This window comes from Stylophora pistillata, unplaced genomic scaffold (genome assembly GCF_964205215.1).
Source record: "Stylophora pistillata unplaced genomic scaffold, jaStyPist1.2 SCAFFOLD_551, whole genome shotgun sequence".
NCBI lineage: Eukaryota > Metazoa > Cnidaria > Anthozoa > Scleractinia > Pocilloporidae > Stylophora > Stylophora pistillata.
This window is the reverse complement of record NW_028290854.1, coordinates 68,939-94,066: the sequence shown is the minus strand read 5'-3', so window position 1 is coordinate 94,066 and position 25,128 is coordinate 68,939. Positions and strand designations below refer to the sequence as shown.

Here is a 25,128-nt window from a genome sequence, read left to right as displayed (position 1 = left end):
TGTTAACAATGACTGGGAAGCTTAGGAAAACTTGGAGGCAACTAGTATGAAATAAATATAGGCATCACTAACCCCCAAGTAAGAATTCAAGTGGTCAGTGAAATTGATTTATATGCTCAACTCAGTTTTACATGTCAAATAGTTTTGACTGACTAGAAAAAAAACTTTAAAACAATTATCCTCCATTATGGCCACTCATTGAAAATAGTCCAAATAAATCATCCAAATGGATTTGACACAAATGTAAATAGAATCTGTCAATTGGCTTTTCCATGAAATACAATGACTTGCTTGAATTATGTGTGTTGCCATGAATACCAATCAATGAGTCATTTAATCATGGATGTAAGATAATACAAGTGGTATTTAAGCCTTTCCTTCCAGGGTCAGGCTTTGAGTTCATTTAATGTGGTTGTAACTTCTTTGGATGTGTTACAATTCAAATGTCATTTGTCAAGCAGCATATTTTTATGTTACTGTATACTGTTTCAGTGTTCTTGTAGATCCCGCAAACTGAAATTTATCAACCATTTCACTGCCATGAGTGACCAAGACAGAATTTCCTGCTCATGATATCAAGTCCATTTGAAGCAGGCAAGTCAAGGGGATTTTTAGTGGATCCAATAGCAAATTTTCCAAACTTACATGAAAAAGATTGTATGGCAGACAGAAAGAAGAATTACTAATGAGATCTTGGCAGTGAAAGGCTTAAGAATTACTGGGAATTTTGGGAAAACTCAAGAGATATAATTCCACTAATTCAGTATTATGCATACCTTCATGCTCTTGTAATAACTTCTGATTCTGGTCCTCTGAAATAAAGTCCTGTAAACAAAAAAAGATGAAAGATGAAAGATGTACCAGATAATTCATGTCATATAGAATGTGATAACATGGTGAACCCTCTAACTCCCAGAGGCGACCAAGGCAGAAATCCTCCTTACAATATCAAGCACCAACAACTTTATTTGTACCCTTTGACATAATTAAAAAAAAACAATCATTGTTACATGAAAAATAAACAGAGTAGGGAGAATCACCAAGGGCATCTCGGCAGTGACACAGTAGCAGTTTGGTATGTTAGGACAGAACAGAATAGGATACAGGTTTTTTGCCAGGACTCATCTGGCGAGATGCCAGGAGATACCGCAGACTGTCTGTAGGTATCCCAGGGAGGGGCTCTTTGTGCTCGCGCGTCCAAAATATTAGAGGATTGCTTTGGTCCCAGGCCTTAGGGAGTGGGAATTGCTTATAAGAATATAGAGATGGAAAGAGTAAGGGGTTGGCAGAGGGTTTTGGGCAGGACGCGCCTGAGAAGGCACGAGGACAGGTCGGAGACTGTTTGTGAGTATCGCAGGGAGGGGCTCTTTGTGCTCGCGCGTCCAAAATATTAGAGTATTGCTTTGGTCCCAGGCCTTAGGGAGTGGGAATTGCTTATAAGAATATAGAGATGGAAAGAGTAAGGGGTTTGCAGAAGGTTTTGGGCAGGACGCGCCTGAGAAGGCACGAGGACAGGTCGGAGACTGTTTGTGAGTATCGCAGGGAGGGGCTCTTTGTGCTCGCGCGTCCAAAATATTAGAGGATTGCTTTGGTCCCAGGCCTTAGGGAGTGGGAATTGCTTATAAGAATATAGAGATGGAAAGAGTAAGGGGTTGGCAGAGGGTTTTGGGCAGGACGCGCCTGAGAAGGCACGAGGACAGGTCGGAGACTGTTTGTGAGTATCGCAGGGAGGGGCTCTTTGTGCTCGCGCGTCCAAAATATTAGAGGATTGCTTTGGTCCCAGGCCTTAGGGAGTGGGAATTGCTTATAAGAATATAGAGATGGAAAGAGTAAGGGGTTGGCAGAGGGTTTTGGGCAGGACGCGCCTGAGAAGGCACGAGGACAGGTCGGAGACTGTTTGTGAGTATCGCAGGGAGGGGCTCTTTGTGCTCGCGCGTCCAAAATATTAGAGGATTGCTTTGGTCCCAGGCCTTAGGGAGTGGGAATTGCTTATAAGAATATAGAGATGGAAAGAGTAAGGGGTTGGCAGAGGGTTTTGGGCAGGACGCGCCTGAGAAGGCACGAGGACAGGTCGGAGACTGTTTGTGAGTATCGCAGGGCGGCGCTCTTTGTGCTCGCGCGTCCAAAATATTAGAGGATTGCTTTGGTTTTAGCATTTATGGAGGAGGAGTGAGGGTCACTGTGATGATAATTATAGATGAAAGGTTGAATTTGCAGTGGAAATAGACCTACTTGCAGACTATTTGTGGCCTAAGACCACTGACCGGAGAAGCCTTGTGATAGTTTCTGGGCTATGGGTTAGTCAGCAGCAGAATGGAGTTAAGAACTGCTCTGTTTATGGATGAATTTTTAAGGATAGCCTAGCTGTATAACAAGGAGTATCTTTAGCAGCTAGGCATGGTCACATAAGACATGCAGTTTTTTGATGGAGTTGTGGGTTTCAATTAGGGCTGAAGAGGATTTGGAGTTGGTGAGCAAGCAATGCAATGAGAATGAAATATGATAAAAAATTGGTTACACACAGACATACATTCTTGATTTGTTAAAGCAGGTTGAGTAGATGGCATCAGTTGCTGATGTGGACCTGCTATCTACTTAGTAGACTATAATACACTTACATTTAAAAATATATCCTAATATAAAATGGTTATAAATACAGATAATGCATAAATAAAGACATTAGCATGAAATGACTGTATGAATAAATACAATGATATCAATAATAATTATGCAAATGAAAGGTCTAGGGGAGACCAATCACGATGACAGCTAATAAAGTGAACGTTAACAATATATCAATTCATCGATACATTTATTGGTTGGAGTAGAGGTTGTGCCAAAAGCGATTTGGTCAATGCATTTTGAGAATTTCTGAATCAGTGAGCCTTGAATGAAGAGTAACTAGGCTTGCAGGATTTGAACTGGCTCTCGAGTTGGCTCTCCAGTTTGGTATTTAATTTGTTGCTGTAAAAGTAGTTTTCATGAATCCGCGGGGGAAGCTATATCTATTGCTCTTTGCGAGCAGTGCGTAGATCGATTGGACAGGTACTATAATTATGAAAGGCCATATTAAATGGGGTCGATCACCGGGCACTGAAATGTTTTTCTTGATCGCGTGACAAAATGATTTCTCGGCCAACAAAACTATTCTCGCCCACTTTTGTCCAGTATGGCTTTCCATACACGACGGAATGGAATGGAATGGAATGGAATGGAATGGAATGCGCATATAGCGAGAGGGGCCCAAGGCTTTCTTTAAATCACACTAATGGGGCTTTCAGTGGCAATCTAATGGCACTCACCAAGTCAGCCACCGCGCGAGGGCCTGGAGGAGTTCCTCCACCGTGCGTGCGTGTTTTGTCCCCCCTGGTCGTTCTGGATGCGGGAGCTTGAGCGGAGACAGAGAACGCTAACCTTGGCCCGAAGCAAATTAAATTTCTTAGAGCAAGCAAAGCACGGTGAACCTCACCACTTAACAATCAGCTTCATGTAGCGTGAAGGGGTTGGTGGTCTGGCTGGTTACCAGTCGCCCCACCTCCTCCCCGCTCCCCGACCCGACTCTAGCCTGCAAATGTCCCGTGGTCTTTGAAATGGCCCGTTTTTGATGTGACTGATCCAACGCGAGCGTTGCAATGTATTTTTCCTAAGTGCAGCACTAATTTAGCTTTGTAAGGATATGGAAATCGTTTCTCTAGCCTCGATATAACGAGAGATGTGAGTTTTCTCGCATCGAGCATAAATGACGTTTCTGCGCCGTTTCCATTAAATAGCGTTGCCATTCATGAACTTCAAGGATGTCTTAAAAACAAATGAATCCTTTCAAAGCAGCCTTTTCAAATAACCTTTTTCTACAGGTAGAATTCTTTTAGCTTTTTAATTGTACCAACATCACTTCTCTAGCCTTGACTTGCTAACGAGAGATATGAATTCTTAAGCATCAACTATACATGTAGTTTCCCGCATTTTTGTTGAAATCGTGCATTCTAATTCTGCCAGTGTCGAACTTGAAGAAGAAGATTAAGAAGGAGAAGGGAAAAAAAAAAAAAAGAAAAAAGCTTCAAAGGCAGCTATGGGAATTTATTTTTCCTACATGCCGCAGTATCTTAGCTTTGTAATATACTACCGAAATGATTTCTTTAGCCCGAATATAACCAGAGAGATGTGTCCAAGTTTCAACTTGATCCCGTGAGGTCCAACATTCATCGAAACTCGACAGAGAATGTACGAGAAAACCTGACCTCTGACCTCCTAAATCTCCTTGAAAAGGTTGCCTTTTGAAGAGAACAAAAAAAAAAAACAAACAAAAAAATGAATGAATAACAAGCGGCCACGTTCACTTCCTATTGAAGACCGTATTGGCTTCCTGTTTGTGGTTTAATTGTTTGTACGCGGAAGTTTATGTCCTGCAGCAATTTTTAGACAGACGCTTCGAGTTGAGCGTAACATCTACATCTACGCTACTAAGAACACATTTGTAACTAGGTAAATACGGCAGATTCATTTTGAAATGCAGATCCTGCTATTTTTCTTTTCACTTCCTGCCTGTCCAAGAGCGCATATTGGCCTTCCTGTTTTAAAATTAATCGGATCGAGTTTCAAAAGTGAAGTAAACACAACCAAAGAAGCTGCGTTTAAAAGGAAATTAAAAGAGGGGAACAGACCTGGGTTTCAAAGAAAGAAAAACAAACCAACAAAACAAACAAACAAACAAACAAACAGACAAACAAAACAGGCAGGCAGGCAGGCAGGCAGGCAGGCAGGCAGGCAGGCAGGCAGGCAGAAAACACAAACGAAACTGGAAGAAACACCGGGGGAGAATCTGTCTTCCGGTGCCAATGGCGCGTTTGCTTTTGTTTTGAGACCGTGTTTCCTTTCCAGCTAAGAGCGCATTTGCTTCCTTCCGCATATCTGAGCTCGTTTCCTGTCATTCGACACGCGATACAGTTATGCGCGACAGGTGAAGGACTGTAAATACCTTGCACGCTCACTGTCGCGTAGTGCAAATAATTGTGTTCTCGACTACGAGAGATCGTACGCTCCGAGTGAGGTCAATAAGCTGCGCGATCAAGAGTTCATATTGCCAAGTGCGCTCCAAGGGAGCAAGAAGATTTCCACATGCCCCCAAGAAGCAAACGGACAAAGACATCGAGGGGCGAAAGTGCGTCTGCGACTCCAAGAAGCCAAAGAGCCACCTACTCCGGCGCCGATTTCCTGCAGACAGAAGCTACCGAGGCCACAAGGTTAGGATTCAGCCTCGATTTTCTTCTTGTGCCATTAATTGTCATTGTAATTGTAATGGTAATGTTGATGTTGATGTGTCTTTAGTTCGCTCGTTAAAATACACGACGAACGTTACAGAGAGTAAAGATCGTTTACAATAATGATATAAAATCAATGAAAACATAGGATGTAGATTGTTACTTAGCCTGATTCCATTCAAATGGCAATTCTTAAAACGTTCTGTATTAATCCGTGGTAATTGGCGTGTTTGTGCCGATCTTAACTTAATTCTCGGATGACTTGTGCTCAAGGGAGAAGCGGAGGCAAGGGCAAAAACTGAAATCAAAAGCATTTCAATTCCAAATCACCTTTTCTTTTTTTTTTTTTCTTATCTCATTTTTCAAACATTTTTGTTTTGTTTTGTTGTGTTGTTTTTCTTTTCAACGACTCGATGGCTCTCGCTTTTGATTCCCGGCACGGCACCGACTCCTTTGATTTGCTTACCAAATTTAATTCGGCACTGGAGACGAGTGGAACATCAAAATATGATGTAGGTCGATCTCAAACAGCACTCCTGTCTTCTCTTACAGCAGCGGCCGTGCGACTCGGCGCGATAGTGACAAGGAGGGGCCAGATGATGATGTCATGGGAGAAGCAAGGTACATTTTACCATTTGAAATAATTTTTTTTAATGCGCAATTCCATCGACACAAAGCGCCATTCGACAACAGTGGAGCGAATTTGGCGGTAATGACGCGTTGGTGAAGAACTGGGCCCAGTTGTTCGAAGGCTGATTAGTGCTAACCCAGGTTTAAAATTTAATCCGGGTTTCTATATTTCTCTGTTCAAAAGTGGTTTCGGGCTGATTTTTCCCATTTTATTAGAGCATTCAATTATCAAACTGTAGACAAATGGAATTAAACGGAAGTTTTCTTTTGAAAGCTTTCAGATCTGAAATCAAATTTCAAACGAATCCTTGGTTATTGTAACCCGCCTTTGAACAACCCAGCCCTGTTCGTTCATGACACCTTTAGGGGCCGACCATTTAACTGTTGAGGGGGGCGGGGTCATCAAGAATTTTTTTTTTCCCCCTTTTTTTCAAGCAATCTGCTGTGCAGGATAGCGTTTTTTTGTTTTGTTTTTTTCCCGATTTTTGGCTACATTTTTTTCTGTTACATTTGGGCTGCATGAAATGTCTTTTTTCTTTATTCCAACAAGCGCTTGCAGGAAATTTGTTTTCAAAAATCTCCCCCCAGCTCAGAAGTTAAATGGTCGGCCCCTTAGTCACCGGGTCAGTCGGTCCTGTCGCCGACCAGTTTGACTCGCCACTAGAAGTTAGAGTATTCACATCCCTGTACTTCAGTTTGTGATACGTCAGAACTTTTATTTATGAACTGTCACCGCAGAAATGCACCCCAACCCTTGGACTCTCCAGATCTGATTGTTAATTCTCCCCTCTAGCTGCGACACATTTCCTTGTCAATTGGTGACGAGAATTTGGCGCTCAATCAAGGGAACCCAACCTTAATTCATTGCAGTATTCTCACCAGCTGGGTTAACGGGATAAATGTATGGGATACTATAGGGAGAAGTTCAATGCAAATCACCTCTGGGAGAGTCCAAGGGCTAATTCAGGCAGTCGTTTAGTTGCTAGCGAGGGATGTCCGAGGCATTTGAAGGCTAACTTGGCTCGATAAACTTGACGCTCACAGAAACCCACTGCGTTTCTGGAGTTAGAATGAACCCTTTCACTCCAGTGACGATGGTGATAGCAACAACAGTACTAGTGACGGTTCCTAATAACAATCTGTGGATCAGCCACGTCATTCTAACATCGATCTAAGAGTAGACATTTTCTGCTGGCCGCGCCGACGCCGTGAGAATTGTTGAGCAGACAGACATCGTGGGAGCGGAAGGGTTCATGGATTTTCAACAAGGAGAGACTCGTTACGCGTGCGAACGACCGACAGCGTATTAAAAAAGCCCGAAGGAAACACAAAAACGAGACAAGCAACTAAGAATCTACTAACAATAGTCACCAGCGGGGTACCCTAGCGCTGATGTCTTTTCAATGTCTTTTTTGTTTATTCTCACCCACAGCCAAGAGTTTCTTGACGACAGTTCGATCGTGGAGGGGGATTCACCGGCCACCCACATGGCCCTCGACAACAGCATTAGAGCAAGGCAGGAACGCCCGTCTACCAGCCGGCTGATCGGACCGTACTTCCCAGTTGGTCTTGCCGTATCTCCAGAAGAACCCACGGCATTCAACTTCCAGCTGTTCCTCTTCGACAGCTTAAGGCTGCCACGGGGGCTTTTCCCAGAGGATGTTGACGAACAGGTCCAATTCGGAGACCTAGACCAGTGCCGGGACTATTGCGCCCGCTACGTGGCCAGCCGAGAAGAATGGTGCGAGCAACAGCCGCGCTCCACCGACAGAAGCCAGGAGATGAGGGGCGAGCTCTCCAAAGAGACCATGTTCCACCAGGCGGGCCATGCCCTGAGCGATAAAATGAGAACGGGGAACGAGTGGTTCGACCGTCATTTGGAAGATCTGCGCGTGGACGATTTCGGCAACGTCATGCACCTCCGGGCCCCTCACTGGAGCGACATCTCCGCGCAATTCACGCACGGCTTCCCACGTCGGCTGATAGCCCACTCTCACGGGGGTCTGCTGCCAGGAAACGTTGTGGTTGCAGCGCGCATCTCCAATCAGGCAGTGCGTAGCATGTCTACAGGTGAGACAAACAAAAACAGTCCACAATCAGTCTCTCCATCTCTGATGGTTTTCTTATACAGGGCCCCTGTAAAAAGAGAAGCCCTCTTGCTTGTTCGTCTGTCTCTCTTTTCTGGTTTCTTTTTTTGTTTTTCTTTTCTTTTCCCGTGGTTTTTACGTTTTTCTGTGTGTTTTTCCCGCGGTTTTTTCGATTTTTCTGTTTTTTGTTTTTGTTTTTTTTTTCTGTTGTTTTTTTTTTCTCTCTCTCTCTCTCTCTCTCTCTCTCTCATTGCGTCTTGCTTTGATTTTCATTTTTCATTCTTTTTCTTGCTTCAATCTTGCAGGAGACATAGCTGCCTTCACTTCGCGAACGATGATCGAGGGGCTGGGGCTGACCACATCCGAACTGATGTTGGCTCGCACCAGTGCGATAAAACACGCTGGCAGACGCGACAAACCGGCCCGCCTGGTCGATCTGATGACGCGATTCGGCATAGACTTCTTGACCCTAACAGCACTGACGGCTGAGCAGGCACAAGGCCTGAGGAGGACCTCCACAGATCGCTGGCAGCAACTCCTGCTCCATTCTCCACCAACGTCAGAGGAAGACGAGGCAGGAAGCAGTTCTGGCACAGAGTCCCAATTGTCGGTGGGCTGGGACACTGCTGGAGAATCGCAGACCTTGCCGCCGGGCGGACCGGGTACAGAGGGGCACGACACCGCCGTCAGGCAGCACATGGAGAGTCTGCTTCGGCGCTTTGTGTCTACCACCACTGTCATCGAAGAGCTCGGCGTCGGGGCTGGGCCAGGGCCAGGGCCAGGAACAGAGCCGCAGCGGCAGAGCCGGCGAGGCCGGCAGAGCCGGCAAGGCCCGCAGAGCGGCAGCTCCGGCTATCGACAGAGTAGGAGACCGACGGCTCGGCGGCGGACCGTGCTCCCCCAGGAGACGAGCACCTCGCGCGTCAGCGGCCAAGAGCCAGGAGAGGCCAGCCCTCCGCCGCCCCCTGCAGGAGATCCTCGACGAGCCCTGCTAGCCCTGCCAGGAATCCGTGCTTCGCGCCTTCCCAGTGAGGAATCCCTGGACAGGCTTGAACGGTTCTTGAGAGCCAACCAGCCCTGTGACCCCACACCGGTAAGCTGTAATGAGAATAAAAGAAACGAGTCACTGAAGGAATCATGATATGACACACGACACCAAATTTGTGATGGGGAACTGTACGTCAGAGAGTAAGGAGAATTTATGGGCGAGATCTTGGGTCTAGAGGGGGTTTGTGGCTAGACCGAGTCACTGGGAGACTAGATGGACCCATGTTTTCATTTCCTTTCTCTCTTTCTCCTGCCGTAGGTCGCACGAGCCGCCAAGGAGGAGAGGCAGAGTACGGCAGAGGAGAGCTACCGAGAGGTACGCGATCAGACGGTCGCAGCCAAAGTCTGCTCGTTGTGGACCACTTCCAAACGAAACTGCACGTGCCTGGGAGAACCGGCAGTGCGCCCCTCGCAAGGCGAAGAAGATCAAAACTGCCCGTACTGTCTGTGCGACGAGGAAGGCGGGGACGTCGAGCGAGTCGCGGAACAGTGCTTAAACCAGGACTGCCTCGTGTGCCAGTTCATGAACAAATTGGACCGACCCACACTAGTGGGACTCGGCCTGAAGCGCAACCAGCGCTTGGCTGCCATGCTGGAACTTGCGCCCTCCATCGCACATCTGCTGAACTCTGGCCAAACCCCCGAGGAGAGAAGGCCGTCCCTTGTCAACGCATTGCGCGAGCTTCTTGGCTGTTCCTCGACCAAGCTTCGAAGCGTGGCCAACGCGGGTTTCCTCTGCATGCTGTGTCCGCGGCTGAAGCACTTGCAACTCGAGAGAGGCTGGGGAGATGTCTGGAGTCACCTGTCCAAGCTGGGCACGGCCATCGGTCACCACGAGGACCGCCAGAGCCAGCTGGCCGCCCTGGTCTTTCTCCTTCGAAGATGTGTTCGTGGCGAGGACCAGAGATGGTTGTGGTATTTGCAGCCGGACGACCCCGAGGAGCAACAGAGAATTCTCGCCCAGGTCTTCGCTGGCTGCTTTTCTGAGCAGACTGCCACCTGAGAGCCGACCTCAGCAGACCGCGCACATTCGAACCCTTTCCAACCCCGAGAGCGACGAGCATCCGATTTCTCCCCACGGTGGTAGAGCCGAGTCATTCGAGAACATCACGAGAAGGTAGGAAACGATTGCCAACCCTGAAAACTAACTCTGCTAGGGAAACCGATTCTCCTTGCCGGTGCCAAAAGAAACGTATAGAGAGATTCGGATACCGTCGTCGTCAGGGTGTAAAGGGTTCGATCGGAGAGTAAAAAAAGACACTGTGTTCGAACACCGACAGGAGCGAACTGTAGACCGCTTGGCGGCTAGGCTGTAAACAAGAATGTTTCTGCTGTGTCTTTTGCTCGTCAAGTGCCGACATTCGAGTCGCGTTTTTGCCGGGCAATGACTCTCGCAAGTGCAAACGTTTCAGGTTTTAAAAAAAAAAAAAGGAAAAAGAAAAGAAAAAAAAAAAAAGCCGATTCGAAATTCACAAGGTTCTGAAAACAAACAAAAACCAGACACACAAAAAGAGAAAGAAGGAAAGAAAAAAAAAACAAAACAAAAAACTGCAATTGAAGTTCAAGTGTTTTTGGAATACAGCTAAAACCCGCGTGTAAGAACCTAGTAATTAAGAGCCTTTTTTGGCAGAAATTTTGGATGTCGATACCCAAAAATGTCAGAACCTGTTTATTCAGCAAAACCCGCATGGCTCTTATAAGAAGAGTCATTCTGAATAACGATTCAACAATGTCGTAGCAAAATATGTCTCTAACCATAAAACAAATGTTTTCTATACATCTGATACTTCTGTAAAACATGTGTAAAAAAACAATACAGTTCTCCCACTGTATTCATGGCTCCCAGTCATGTATCAAAGCAAGTTTAAAAAAAGAAAAAAAAAAAAATGCCCTCCTGGCTGTAAACTTCTAAACTGTACAATTAAGTACATTGTTCAGTACACATTGTATGGTACAGTATCATTATTTAATGGCATTTTCATTGACGATATTTTAAGAACCTGTTTTGCCAGACATTCTTACACGCGGGTTTCTACTGTAGTTGCAATGTTTGAAATTAGAGGAAAATATTCTTCCGACACCGACAGAAATTGGAAGAAGAGGTCTTAGAAGAAGCAAAAAGGAAATTGGCTCTCTTCTATCAACTGTTGACATTTGGGTAGGGTTTTTGTCAGGCAAAGACTTCTAACTCAACAAGTTCTAGATTTCGATTTTGTACTGTATAATTATTTAATGGCACTTTCATTTAAGATATTTTAAGACTTCTAACTCAACAGGTTCTAGATTTTGATTTTGTACACTATAACTATTTAATGGCATTTTCATTGAAGACATTTTAAGAACCTGTCTTGCCAGACATTCTTACACGCGGGTTTTTACTGTAGTTGCAATGTTTGATATTAGAGGAAAATATTCTTCCCACACCGACAGAAATTGGAAAAAGAGGCCTTAGAGGTAGCAAAAAGGAATTTGGCTCTCTTTTATCGACTGTTGACATTTGGGTAGTGATTTTGTCAGGCAAAGACTTCTAACTCAACAAGTTCTAGATTTCGTGGCAGCTGTACAATAACTCGTAAGTGGAAAGGCAATAAAACGAGTTTGTGTTTTTGTGGCAAATAGTGCTCTCATTAGTACTGGTCTGTATCGTGGGCACTTTCCAAAGTCCAAGGACTGTTTTGTTTTGTTTTGTTTTTGTTTTGTCTTTTTTTTCCCCCTCGCTTTTTGCATCACTATTATTAAACTTGTTGGGGCCATTGCTGAGATCATCACCATCGATCATCACTACCCTCAAAGTCATTTGCAAGGATTTAAAAACCAGTGCCCCTGTCTCGAGGTGGAAAACTTGCAAAACACTCTTGAACATCGAGGAAAAAAAAAAAAAAAAAAAAAGAAAAAGATTGCTTCATAGGGCATTCGAAAAAATCCCTTAACTGGTCTACTCTGTCGGCTTTGCCGTACCTACAAAAATCATTACCATGTCCATGCTGGACATGCTACCAAAAAGCCTTGCCGGCCCAACAATGAACCAGCAGTTACTCACCTTTCAAGCTTTTCTTGAAACACCTCGTTTCATCCACAAGTACAACAATGTCCAGAAATTCCTCGGAATGCCCGTCCGACTTTGAAGTTGGAGTCGCATACTGGTTAAGAAATAAAAAAAGCTATTCTCAGCGAAAAATGAAAGGTTCCTGGCTGGTTGGCCGCCATTTTCTCGGTCCAGTTCTCTAGTCTAGCTATCGTCCCATTGTTCTGGCGCAGAATTCTGCGCCAGAACAATGGTTGACCATATTTGGAGGATTTCCATGGCTGGACTCTCGTAGTGGAGAGATGATGGACTTTGGGCAAGCGCACATTTCCCAAGAATCTACCCGAACCCACGCGAGGGAGGACAGCCGAAAAATAAAAATAAAAATTAAAAAGTAATCGAACCATACATCCTCTATCGACACGGAACTTGGAGGCCAAGCATATCTCAACCTCCTCTCTAATTAAACTGCCAGAAGTGATTGAACTGTTACTTCTCCCTATAATATTCATGCACGATCCAACAAACAGCTAATGAGAATACTCAAACTCGTCAGGTAGATGATGTCCCCTCGATCGCGCACCCAATTCCCATAACCTGTCTACAAGGAAATGTCTGGCAGCTAGAGGGGACACTTGACAATCACATCTTGGGAGTTTCGGGGTCAAGAGCGCGTCATCAGCACCTTTTCCTCGTCTCCCGTTCTCGCAGGCGAGTTTTGCTTGTCATTTAGAACCGGTCGGGCTGAGAGTTGCATTTGAAGCCCCCCTCACACGACAACCTACTTAGACTGAAATTTCAAGCCAGGTTCTCATCGGTGGAGTTGCCGTGAGAGTGTCCGTGTCCTCAACCTGACTACGATTACTGTCTGCCATACAATTCTCACCATGTCAGTTCCGAGAATTTGGAGCTGGAAGCGACTAGCAATCCCCTAAACTAATACCTTCCTTTATTCTCATCACTTGTCCCCTTGATAATGTATCGATATCGTAGGGAGAAATTCTCTCTTGGTCAGGGGAGGCAACACAATTTTTGATTTAGCTCTGCGTGCAGTTTGAACACAGCGAGTACATCTTCGTGCTTAGTTTCCTCTAACACCCGAGCAGAACACAAGCCCCACTATAATAGGCGCTTAAACATTTCGACAGAGATCAAGGACCAGTGCAACTTTGAATCCTGCACTAGGGCTAAATGCCTTTCAAACCAGCGGGTCCAGATCAGACGACAGACGCACATTTGCCATGGTTCCCGCACGCATTCACCGCAGACCTGCAAAGAAGGTCAGGGGCCCATGCAAATTTGAATCAGGGCTGCTCGTAACTGAGGAAACAGCAACGGCGAAACGACAATTCTCACACTGAAACTTCCACACATACATGCATGCATGCATACGTATCACTTTATTTAAACTTGGATTTAGTGTAGCTCGAGAGAGCTAGTATATCCGAGTAAAATACAGCCAAATTTATAAATATAAGTACAAACATATCTAAAATTACTACGCGCGCACGCACACACACACATACATATATATACAACTGTCATTAGTTCTTCTTGCTCCCTCAAAAAAATACTATTCTTGGCTCCGCACTACCTTTCAAGCTTTGCAACCACCTCATTCCGTCGACAAATGCTCCACCGTGTACTGTGTAAAGAGGACAAGAAAATCATAGGTCAACATGAGATCATTGTGGAAATCGATCGCAACACTCGTTCATCCCAGCACTAAAGGGTAATCCGGCCCGACAATCAATTCCATACGAAAAACTTTGGATATTGCTGCTGGCTTCATCAATATTTTCAACGTGTAAGCCCTACACTTGCCAGCTCCCTAGGGAATCATGTGGGCAACTCCCTTAAATACAGGAAATCTTCTCCTGGCTGGATTTTTGTCCTTTGACTCCCGTAAGTGACCAAGACAGAATTTCTCCTTACAATAGCTAGCAGAGAGGTACTGAGAATAGATGAAATCATCAATCAGGGGGTTTCAGGTTGATGCAATACAAAATTCTCCAAACCGACATCATGAGAACTCTATGGCAGACAGTAAGGAGAATCAATTTAAGGAGATCTCCCTAGTGAAGTTGAAGACAAATGAACAATTAAGATAAATGAAAAGAAGGAAAAATCGCAACCTCTCCATGATTAGGCCAGTTCAAAGCGGACAGGATGATTCCTTGTTAAAATACACTGCCTCGGTTAAAGAAAAAAGAAAAGAAAAAAAAAAAACATAAGGGGGCTATTCCATATGAGACATGAGAATTTGACAGATTTTCCAATTCAAAATATGAGAGCCAAACTTATTTCTAATGAAAGCTTATACATAGTTCTATAAGAATCCAAATCTACACTGGCAGTATTGGTCACGCCCAGGGTGTGTGACGCCATTGTTTTTTAGGGTTTTTTATTAACCGAATAAGCCATTTTACATACCAATATCTAAATTGCCATATCTCAAAGAAATTGATTGCTATGAATCAGATTTTGAGATCTCAACTACTCACTAGGATGGGCCTTTCAATGGCAAAAAAAAAAAATTCTCAAACATTTGATGCCTCAGACAAAAGACAAAGACATAAAAGACACAAAGACACAAAAGGTGTTGCGGACACGACCTCCAGGGTATGATTCAGAGCAACATTTATCTAATTTCTGTCTAGGTTGTCAACTGTTTCAGGTCTTATTTATGCTGCTCTTATGGTTGAGTATTATGGTAATTTTGATACCCCAGCTTGACACATTTGTAAAAACCCAGAAAACCTCATAAACTTTTCAAACATGAGAAGATACGTAGATATTTAGTGACACAAATGATAGTTATAGACATATTACGATATATGTAAGGCTATCAATTTTTTTACAATTTTCTAAAGTATAAATGGCCTTTGATGCCCAAAATGGGCTAGATCGTCAGAGTTTTTATATGTTATTTGTTATTTATTTCCCAATTTACAGATAAAAGCAATAAAAACAGCATTTTTACTTCAGTGGCATTACTCTGAACATTATTAGTGGTGAATGAAAAGCTCTTTCCTGAACATTGGCAAAATAAAAAGGTACTTCAGGGGTAATTTTATGACACGACTCATTACAATTCAAATAGTTCGGATCTGGCTTTAGGAGACATTTAATACTCAAATTTCGCCTCTAAATGTCACGTGCGCAACGTAGAATTGACCAAAGATACATTGATCAACTACAAAAATCTATCCTTGTTTACGTCAAGTTAATTAAGAGAAAACTTGTTAATGCTGTTTTTAAATGATGAGAAATGTTCAATTGTTCTGACATCTAGTGGTAGGCAATTCCACAGCTCGGCCTACAATATGATTGAGGAGAGAAAACTTGAAAACATCAGTTTTGAAAAAGGCCTTTAAGCAGTGTAACTCCACTACTATTTTCTGATGTTATAGTGTAGGTGTCCTAAAAATTTACACACGACAGAAGGTTGAAATCGGTATTCTCTGGAGCTTGGAACATGACCAACTCTATTCCTTCCTAGAAAAAAAGAAAAAAAAGGAAATTCTACGCGAATATCAATTTGGCTTCCGATAGAACCGCCCTACCCGACGAGCCGTACTCAAGGTCACGGACAAATTAAAAGGAGCGATGGATAAAACACGAAAGACAATACATGTAACTGATAAAAATACCTTGCAACAATACATGTGTGCCAGGCCCTTACTGGGCAGACTACAACGCGCACATACGTGAAAAATTACACTCTTGACCGGCGGAAGACAGCCGGGTGTCTTTTTCATGCATCCCTAGTGCAAAAGCCTTTACTCTATCAAGTCCAAATGTAAACCACTTGTAGGCTCAGCAACAATAGATCACACTAGAAACCAATCAGATTTACACAAATTAAAGTAGGTTGTGCTGATTGATACACATAGTAGCTGACCAAAATAAACAGACGCTTCAATTGTTTTTAGGTACATTGACAGACACTGACAAAATTTCATTGCCGAGTAAGATTTCGGCAGAGGCACGAATTTTGATCGCACGTCACGTCGACCATTCGCAGGATGGCGTGGAGTTGACCTTCTCATTTCATGTCTCCACGTAGCTTGAATTTGGGAAACACACTGGCATGAAACAACAACATCCATAATGAGAAAATTTGACAGATTCTGCTACTTTAAATTATAGGATATACCACCATGCGCCTGCCCGTACATTGTTTAAGTCACGTCTCCGATGACTTTTCCTGAAACCTATCTTGGTGACACTTGTCGTCTCTTAATTGAACTTTCTGTCAGAACAAAACATCCAGGTCAAATTGTGAATCTTATTGGGTTAAAAATTATTAGCAGTCTTAGTGTAACGTTACTTCAGAGTACTACCCAACATGCGATTCATTGGAATATTGTTAATTGTGTCCTTATCTTGTTATGCACCTTTCTTATTTTCCCTAGATTCTTCCATGAATTTTGTAACCCCACATTCACCTGCCTCAAATGAATTTTTCTGTGCTTTCTTTTTTTATTGAAAATTCAGTCCCACAAAACCCAAATACAATAATTGGAGTATACCAATGAGTAGATATGTATATCGGTGATTTCGTAAATTCTTCATCCACTTGTGATTTTCATCTGTTCGCAGATGACTCAAATCTGTTTTATTCTGATAAAGATTTACAGCATCTTGAGGAAACGGTCATTAAGCAACTCGGTGAAATTAATACATGGCTTTGTGCTTAAACAAACTGTCTCTTAATATTGATAGAAAAAAAAACACACACACACACATTTTGTAATATTCCATCCTTACCAGAAAAAATTGAATTACTCTATGAAAATTGAAATAGATGGCAAAGCAATTAATGAGCATAAAAGTGTTCAGTACTTGGAAATTCTCATAGGCTATCAGCTGTCTTAGTTAGAAAGAACATTTTAACAACTTTGGACAAAATTATCTACGACGCATTGTTCTTTACAACATTGGGCATTATCTGCATGTCAAAGATTAACTTTAGTTCGATTACACCATGCCATCATTCTTCCTTTTTTCTTTTCATACTGTTGTATAGTCTGGGGTAACACCTATGACCCTAATATGAAACCAGTCCAGAGAATACCAAAGAAAATGGTTCGTCTGATTACCTACTCTGATTTTTATACTCGTAGAAGTACTTTGTTTTTTCAACTTAAACCTCTAAAACTTCAGGATCATATCAAACTTCAAACTCTTTACCTCATGCACCAATTCTTGATCGGCAAATTAACAAAGCTTTATGACTCGTTCCTTATTAAAACTTCAGATAAGCATAATGTTAAAACTCGCTGTGCAACTAGGAATACTATTTATGTTCCAAAAACTCGAACAAACTATCATGATGGTAAATTTAATATTCCATTCAATGGACCTATCGACACAAAGGTCATCTTGCAGATAACATACATTTCTTCCAAAATGCAGCTCTTTCTTATAACAATTTTACTACGCAGAAATACAGAAGAACCTTGCAATGGTTTAGAAATGTAAGTTCAAAAAAATGATTCGAACAGAAAATTCTACGCGTCGCGTTGAAAATGTCGCAACTGACCCAAGCGCTTTGATTCTCTTGAGCTTCAGGCTTGTGTACGATTTTCTTTTTCTTTTTTTAGCAGATTTCTCTTTTGCAAATCACAGATTTTCATTTCGTTCCGTTTCGCAAACTGCAGCAAGCCATTTGGAATCATCCACGCCACAGTCAAAACATTCGCCAAAAATAAGCAAGGCACTTGGAAAACTATGGTTAACACCGCGACTCAAGAGAAGTTCATTCTTCAGGTTGCGGTCAATGGGCAAATATTCCGCTCAATTCACCCTAGAGACGAGTATTGGAAGGATTCTTGCAAGTGAAGAACGTCGGAAAGCCATCCGCGAGAGAAAAATAATGGTTTCCGACGAGCGCGCGCGGTTCGATGGTGGCCAACCAACGGATGGTCAAGCGACATTTGCCTGGTGTTTTGTAACTAAAGATAGAAAATGAGCTTACCTCTTTCTCTCCACACATCTGATCTGTTTTCAAGCGAAGGAAATAAGAAAAGACTTGAAGGAAAGACGCCAACACTTCGAATACTATAAAATATGGCAGCTCTGGTATTTAAAAGTACCAGGCGCGTGACCTCAAAAGCTCTTCCCAGGCCCTTTTCCTCTAGGAAAAAAGTCACGGGAGGTGTCGTAATGGAGTGTCCTCTCTTCACGGAACGACCATGGTGCAGTGTTGAACCAAAATCCCACTGGTAGCTTTGAGCGGTAGAATCGCCCCATATACAAATTCGTTGTAAGCGTTAGTGTTTAGATTTTAGGCTGGTAGTTTCTAAAGAAACTGTTAGGGGCTGCGTCGGTGGGGGTAACGAAATAATTTGGATATATTAACAAAGTTGAAATGGTAAATTGGCCACCGCTCGAAAAGTCAGCTTTTGTAATCGTTACGGTGGCCAATTTACCATTTCAGCTTTGTTGATATATCCGAATTATTTAGATTTTAGGGTTATGGTTCAGCTGTTTTCGTTATTCACGCAAGCTTCTGTGAAACTTGTGTCTAACCTTAAGGTTAGGGTCAGGCCGACGGAAGCTTCCGTGAAACTTGTGCGGCTAACCCCAACTCTATGTCTAGCCTTAAGGCTAAGTTAGGGCTAGGTTGAGGGTTTAATTTCTTTGTTATTGCCAAGCAATCGATAGGGAATGAAATTTTGATAACGTCAATTGCATCAGGAATGGGGCTACAATGTGGATCGTACACAAGGCTAAAGAGAGGCAAGTGGTCAACAATTTCCTCTGCAATACTTCCACTTGTATTTGAGGTCGCAAAATTCGAATGGACATCATCTACGCAACTAGTTTTTGTCCTATACCTGTTTCTTTTTTCCCAGAAAAATAAAATTGCGCAATAACACGTCAGTGCCTTTCGTGTCTAAAAGAAAGTCTGATCGTTTCGAAAGAAACTGTTTGGGGCTGCGTCGGTGGGAGTAACGAGATAATTTGGATATATCAACAAAGTTGAAATGGTAAATTGGCCACCGCTCGAAAAGTCAGCTTTTGTAATCGTTACGGTGGCCAATTTACCATTTCAGCTTTGTTGATATATCCGAATTATTTAGATTTTAGGGTTATGGTTCAGCTGTTTTCGTTATTCACGCAAGCTTCTGTGAAACTTGTGTCTAACCTTAAGGTTAGGGTCAGGCCGACGGAAGCTTCCGTGAAACTTGTGCGGCTAACCCCAACTCTATGTCTAACCTTAAGGCTAAGTTGGGGCTAGGTTGAGGGTTTAATTTCTTTGTTATTGCCAAGCAATCGATAGGGAATGAAATTTTGATAACGTCAATTGCATCAGGAATGGGGCTACAATGTGGATCGTACACAAGGCTAAAGAGAGGCAAGTGGTCAACAATTTCCTCTGCAATACTTCCACTTGTATTTGAGGTCGCAAAATTCGAATGGACATCATCTACGCAACTAGTTTTTGTCCTATACCTGTTTTTTTTTTGTTTTTTTTTTCCCAGAAAAATAAAATTGCGCAATAACACGTCAGTGCCTTTCGTGTCTAAAAGAAAGTCTGATCGTTTCGAAAGAAACTGTTTGGGGCTGCGTCGGTGGGAGTAACGAGATAGTTTGGATATATCAACAAAGTTGAAATGGTAAATTCGCCACCGTAATGATTACAAAAGCTGACGTTTCGAGCGTTAGCCCTTCGTCGGAGCGAATAGAGGAATTGTGGGTTGTGTGTGCTTTTAAAGGCAGAAAATGGAGCTACGTTATTGGTGAGTGCATGGCAACGAGAAAAACATGAATAAATTAGTGGAATGAAAAGCGTTCATTGATCCCAGTGGGATTTAGACTGCCGGTTTGAAAGATGAGCTTTTGTTCAAGATTTTTACGGCTTTCCGTGCCACCTAAGTGTAAGGAAAGACCGCAGAAGTGTCACGGGAACTCATCTCCACTTCGAAACGTAAAATTTTTCTTTAAAAAAAGTATATATATAGTGACGTGAAAGGATGACTAAACTAAGCTGACATGCGGCGAAGTTCGCTATTTACTTTCTATTTTGGAAAAATGGTTGCGAGGAGTTTACATACACACACACACACACACACACACACACACATAAAACTACCCACGCCCACTCAAATAATCAATCAACAATTATATTATCCCACAACATAATACTTATTTTATTAGAAAAATAAAAAGAAAAGAACACCTTCTTTTTTGATTGGGACCTGTGCTCTCCCTAGTGTAGAGCGCCCAAGAAAATGAAAGAAATACGGTACACAAGTTCTTTTAAGTAACAAATACAACTAAATTTAATTTGCTGCCAAATTATTTAACGCAAAATGTAGCCTCTGAAATGCCATTTTTTTCGTAGATCCAAGAAACATTTCAATTTGCCGGCCTTCTAAAATGTCAAAGGTATTGATAAAAAAACGATCTTCTGGATCTCTAAAAAAGTTCACGCCCTCAGGAAGGCGGTGCGCCATAATGCTACAAAACGCTGGGTCTTCCCAATAGCCTGTAGTTTCATCCCACTGTCGCACAGTATCTCGAGCCCAACTTTCTGCTGATTGCCATCTCCCTGACGCGCCACTTGGTCTGAGGTGTAAGTTTAGACTTCGTAAGGTGTCTGTTGGGACTGGTTGCTTGCAGTGTGGACAAACGACTTCTCTTTTTCCCAGTTGTCTTCTAAACCATTCCTTCAAGCAGCTTTCAAAGTGACTAAGCTGCTTACAGCAGCTGGTCCGCTGTAGAGGACTTTCCTCACCCAAACAGATAAAACAGCGTGTTTCTAAACAATCAAACACATTGGAATAGTTAGTTTTCACATTACCAAATTTGCGAATACTTTGCGAAGTACCTCTTGCCCCAAAAAAAATTACTTACGGAGTTGCTCAGGCCTCGGATTTTCTGAAAAACTTTTGGCCATCTTTATCTTGCTATGTGATATCTTACAATAATCTAAAAGATGTTGTCTGAATGAAGTTCAAAGTTGTTATTTGAATGATGATAAACTGGAAAAAAAAAAAGAAAACGAAATCAAAAAATTAAGCAAAATAACCGGACAAGCATGGAAAAATGTGTAAACATGCGATCTCCTTTGAAAAGTAAGAGTTCCTCACTCAAGAAAAAGAAGCCGATTGACAAACAGCCTCTCGGCTCTTCAAGCTAAACGGCTTCAACCGCAACCGCACTGGCGTTAGGGACGCTCAAGGCTCCCATTACACACGTACAGAAAGCCCCATGACAGTAGAAATGCAACGGCAAAATGTACATTAGAAAAGTAAAGCAGATAGACTCATGATAAATAAATTAACTGCGCCAAACGTGCGATCTCCTTTGAAATCAAAGAGTTTCTCCTCGAGGCTCTTCAAGCTAAACGGAAGGCGTCCACTCGAGTGTTAATTAAGCACATTTTCAATTAGATTAATACAAATCAGTTCACCGCCCTAGAACATTAACGTTCACGGCACCCTTCCGTCCCTAACTAGAAAACTGTGAGATTGCCTACACAAAATGGGAAAAAGGTACTTACCTATAGGTGAAGCTTGAACCCAAGGTTTAGTGCAGAGTGGACGAAACTGAAAGCCACACGAAATCTACCGCAACTGTACGTGATGGGGACGCGAACAAAGCTCATATACCAGCGTCGGGATGTGACAGCGTCCGATTACAAAAAAACCAATGGCAACGCAATGCAACGCAAGCAGCAGGCGGTCTTGGCAACCGTTAATGTTGAGAAATAATTAACCCTTTCGCAGCCATGAGCCGACCAGGAAATTCTCTTGTCACAGGATCAATATCATATTGAGCACACATGTGACGCGGAGAATGAAGGAAAAATCTGTTAGGGGATTATCCTGAGTTCATCCTCTACCAACTTCTCTGCACTAACATCACAAGAATTGTACTACAGAGAGTGACGAGAATTATCATCCAGCGGTGCCTTGTGTAGTACAAATATCGCGCAAAAACAAATACAAAGATCGCTTTCATACATTTAATAGGCAGGGAGGGATATATTTCTGGGGCTAAAAACTGACAAGGAAATATTTTTAGGCATGGTGTGATTAAGGTCGGGTTCCACATTCATTTAGTCATTCGTGTTTTGTAATTTATACCGCTTTTTTCGGTAGCTTTTTAACAGCCATGACCCCCTACGCTCGGCTATCGTTTATTTACGTCATTGTTGCCAATCAATTAAGGCCAGCCAGTCCCAAGCATCCCGAGCCTCCTGCCCTTGTCGGGAAGCGCATGTCAAGGCAGTTCACACAATCATGTTTCCTTGTTTTCGTAATTTTTCTATTTAAACCATTGCAAAAAAATTAGAAACTAACGAATAATTACAAGAATGCGCTCTACGTTAAATAACATTTTTTGCTTGTCAGCCGTTTTTTATACATTTGATTTCTAAGTCTTCTTGCATGCCTTATTATTATCACTTATTTTCGCGCCACTTTACTTTCGCATATTTGGAACAAAAATATTTCGCGGACTTAATATTTGCGACTTTGACGAGTCATCATTTTTCGAGGTAGTTAAATTTTGCGAATCAAGTAACTAGTGCTGGTTTTATAAACCTCCATTTCTGTATTTTATTTAACCACAACGGAATAGAAACATTAAACGCAACAAACAACTGGCTGAAGTGTTCAACAATGTCAGCAACTTAGTAACATCTTTTTAAGAAGCCAATACAAGCAAGATTAGTCACATAATGAGGAAGAAGGGTTTGCCTTGAATTGAAGTTTGAGCCCTCCAACTCCTAGCAGACGGAAAGCTTGAAATAAAGGTCTCTAAACTTGGCGTCTTTAATTTTCGCGGCACCTTTCATTCGCGGGACTTTCATTTCGCGAATTTGTTGAAATCACGAAAATTAAGTATCGCGAAAATAAGTGATAATAAGGTACTTTGTCTCTGCCAGTATTGTAATATTTGATACCTCAGTAGAGACAAAATGAATGAAATGATTATACATTGATGTAAATAACTGGAGATTTAGAATAAGGCGAGGAACCTTTAGGGAAACGAAGAGGCTTATGCGAGCTACAGGCTTCTCCTATTTTACACAACTGAAAAAAGGTTTGTTGGCGTTATTTAGGTACAAAGTACTTAAGGTTAAAAAGGAGAGCGGAACACACACACACATAAAACAACGAAAACAATGGCAGGCACTGAAATAAACCTATTGGATTTCTATATTCAGAGAACTAATGAAGTTAGGTCACGTCACGTGACGTTAAAAGTTCTTCCCAGGCCCTTTTTGTCCATGAAAAAGAAACTTACGGAAAAAATCGTGTAGATCTGACCTCTATTAACGAAGGGTGGTGCAGTATTGAACCAAAATCCCACTGATAGCTTTGAGCGGTTAGGATAGAATCGCTCCATATAGCAAGCTTTTCTAAGCGTTAGTGTTTAGATTTTAGGGTTAGGGTTAGGGTTAGGGTTAGGGTTAGGGTTAGGGTTAGGGTTAGGGTTAGGGTTTAGGGTTAGGGTTAGGGTTAGGGTTCATCCCTAAGCCGAACCCTAGGTTGACAAAAGCCGGGTTAGGGTTAGGATACTAAAATTCCACCCAGAAAGATCGTTTGGAAAGCCAGAATGGAATGGTTAACTGCGTCAAAGACGTTTTCATCAAAGCAAAGTGTGTCATCCACAGAAATTCCAAACAAGTCAATTGATTTTTGTAGTGGAAAAGAGGATACATGATGTAACTTTCCTATTATGCTGGTTTGGTTTTTTTTTGGGATTGACAATCATACCGTTGCTTTTGTACCATTGGCTTGCAATATTACCTTAATGCATTAGCCACTTGTCCAGTAATCTAGGGTCTTTATCCGAGTCATATAATTGTTCATCGTCCTAATACGCATTAAGCTTAATTTACTCTGATAAAGCGGAACGAGTCTCAATGTTAGGGTTCCCCTGTGCTCGTAAGAAGGGGAGCGGCGATTTAATTTGGCAAGCAAGTTGAGATGCAAGTTCGGCGGAAACATTGCAGAAGTACTTCTTGATCGCTTTTGATATTGAGAACGGCCGTTCAAAGTTTTTGTCGTTTACTTGCAACTTGTGTTTGGTGACATTCGTGTTATCGCACATTTTCTGAGAGTTCGTGGAATCTTCAACTACCTATTATTATCATAAAGTGCGCGATATATTTTGTTAATGGCCACTATTTTGTTGCGATGATAAAGTTTGTATTTATCATGTTCATTCTCTTACAAAGCTGATTATGAATTTTAATTGATTTCCTTAAACCTCCAGTTACCCAGGGTTTAAATGCCGACTTTTTCTTAGTTTTGTTAATTTTCAAAGATGCATGCCCATTGCTAATTCTGTTGAAAATGCGAAGGAATCTCGACACACTCTCATTTGTATCATTATTATTATTTACACGGGAAGCCAGTTTGCGTTCTTTAACGCATTTGGAAAAGAAATCGCGTCAAACTTTTTAGAATCTCTAACGTCCATTGCATCAGGAATGGGGCTACAATGTGGATCGTACACAAGGCTAAAAACATGCAATTGGTCAGCAATTTCCGCTGCAATACTTCCACTTGTATTTGAAGTGGCAAAATTCGAGTGGACATGATATAAGCAACTAACTTTTGTTTCAGCTATATACGTTGCCTCGAATACCAAGCGATTAAAACCCTCTGAATGGATCAGATTAAGATATCTCTTTCGGTTTAGTGCTCTTAGAAAGCGTGTTCATGTTAAAATTACTTAGTACCAAGCACTTGCGCTTACCCAAATAGATGGTGTGCAAAACTTGCTCAAATTCATCATCTTAGCGTGGGGTTTCCCCTAGCTATGACTAATCTATGGTGTAACGGTAATACTCTCTTGAGCGTATTGATTGGAAAACAAACAACAACAACAACAACATAAAAAAAAGAAAAACAGAAACGTATATTGTAAACGCCACACTCCTGTTAATCCGAAAATTAATCTTCAATTTTGCCATGAACCGGCACGCTTGGCTTACAGATATACCGCTGATTTAGCTTGGTAAGGTTTCCAATCTGCCGGTCAAACGGGCTAATTAGAGTGAGTAGAGCGAACAAAAACCAAACTACTAGAAACTAGTACAACATGCATC

General features: G+C 42.3%; 2 protein-coding genes, 1 long non-coding RNA gene and 1 pseudogene across 4 annotated transcripts; 1 reads left to right on the top strand and 3 right to left on the bottom strand.

Annotated features, from left to right (window-relative positions):
- The first annotated feature begins 6,588 nt into the window (after positions 1-6,588).
- LOC148715739 (uncharacterized) lies at positions 6,589-10,842 on the top strand. The gene is made up of 3 exons (XM_088746577.1): positions 6,589-7,958; positions 8,281-9,068; positions 9,282-10,842. Exons 1-3 carry the CDS (start codon positions 7,292-7,294, stop codon positions 10,023-10,025), a joined length of 2,199 nt encoding a protein of 732 aa, XP_088602703.1. The 5' UTR covers positions 6,589-7,291; the 3' UTR covers positions 10,026-10,842.
- On the bottom strand, positions 8,940-18,305 carry LOC148715738 (uncharacterized). The gene is made up of 5 exons (XM_088746576.1): positions 18,239-18,305; positions 18,031-18,189; positions 13,642-13,692; positions 12,063-12,162; positions 8,940-9,073 (listed from the first exon to the last, which is right to left on the bottom strand). The coding sequence occupies exons 1-4, from the start codon at positions 18,303-18,305 to the stop codon at positions 12,092-12,094; spliced, it is 348 nt and encodes a 115-aa protein (XP_088602702.1). The 3' UTR covers positions 8,940-9,073; positions 12,063-12,091.
- A 1,875-nt stretch (positions 18,306-20,180) lies between these two features.
- Positions 20,181-23,477, bottom strand: LOC148715737 (uncharacterized). Of its 2 annotated transcripts, XR_015995879.1 has the most exons (3): positions 21,565-23,477; positions 20,916-21,043; positions 20,181-20,820 (listed from the first exon to the last, which is right to left on the bottom strand). It is a non-coding gene; the product is annotated as an uncharacterized LOC148715737 (long non-coding RNA). The 2 variants fall into 2 exon arrangements; XR_015995878.1 differs by having other exon boundaries at positions 20,916-23,477.
- A 674-nt stretch (positions 23,478-24,151) lies between these two features.
- LOC148715736 (uncharacterized) lies at positions 24,152-25,127 on the bottom strand (annotated as a pseudogene).
- Between the last annotated feature and the right edge of the window lies 1 nt (position 25,128).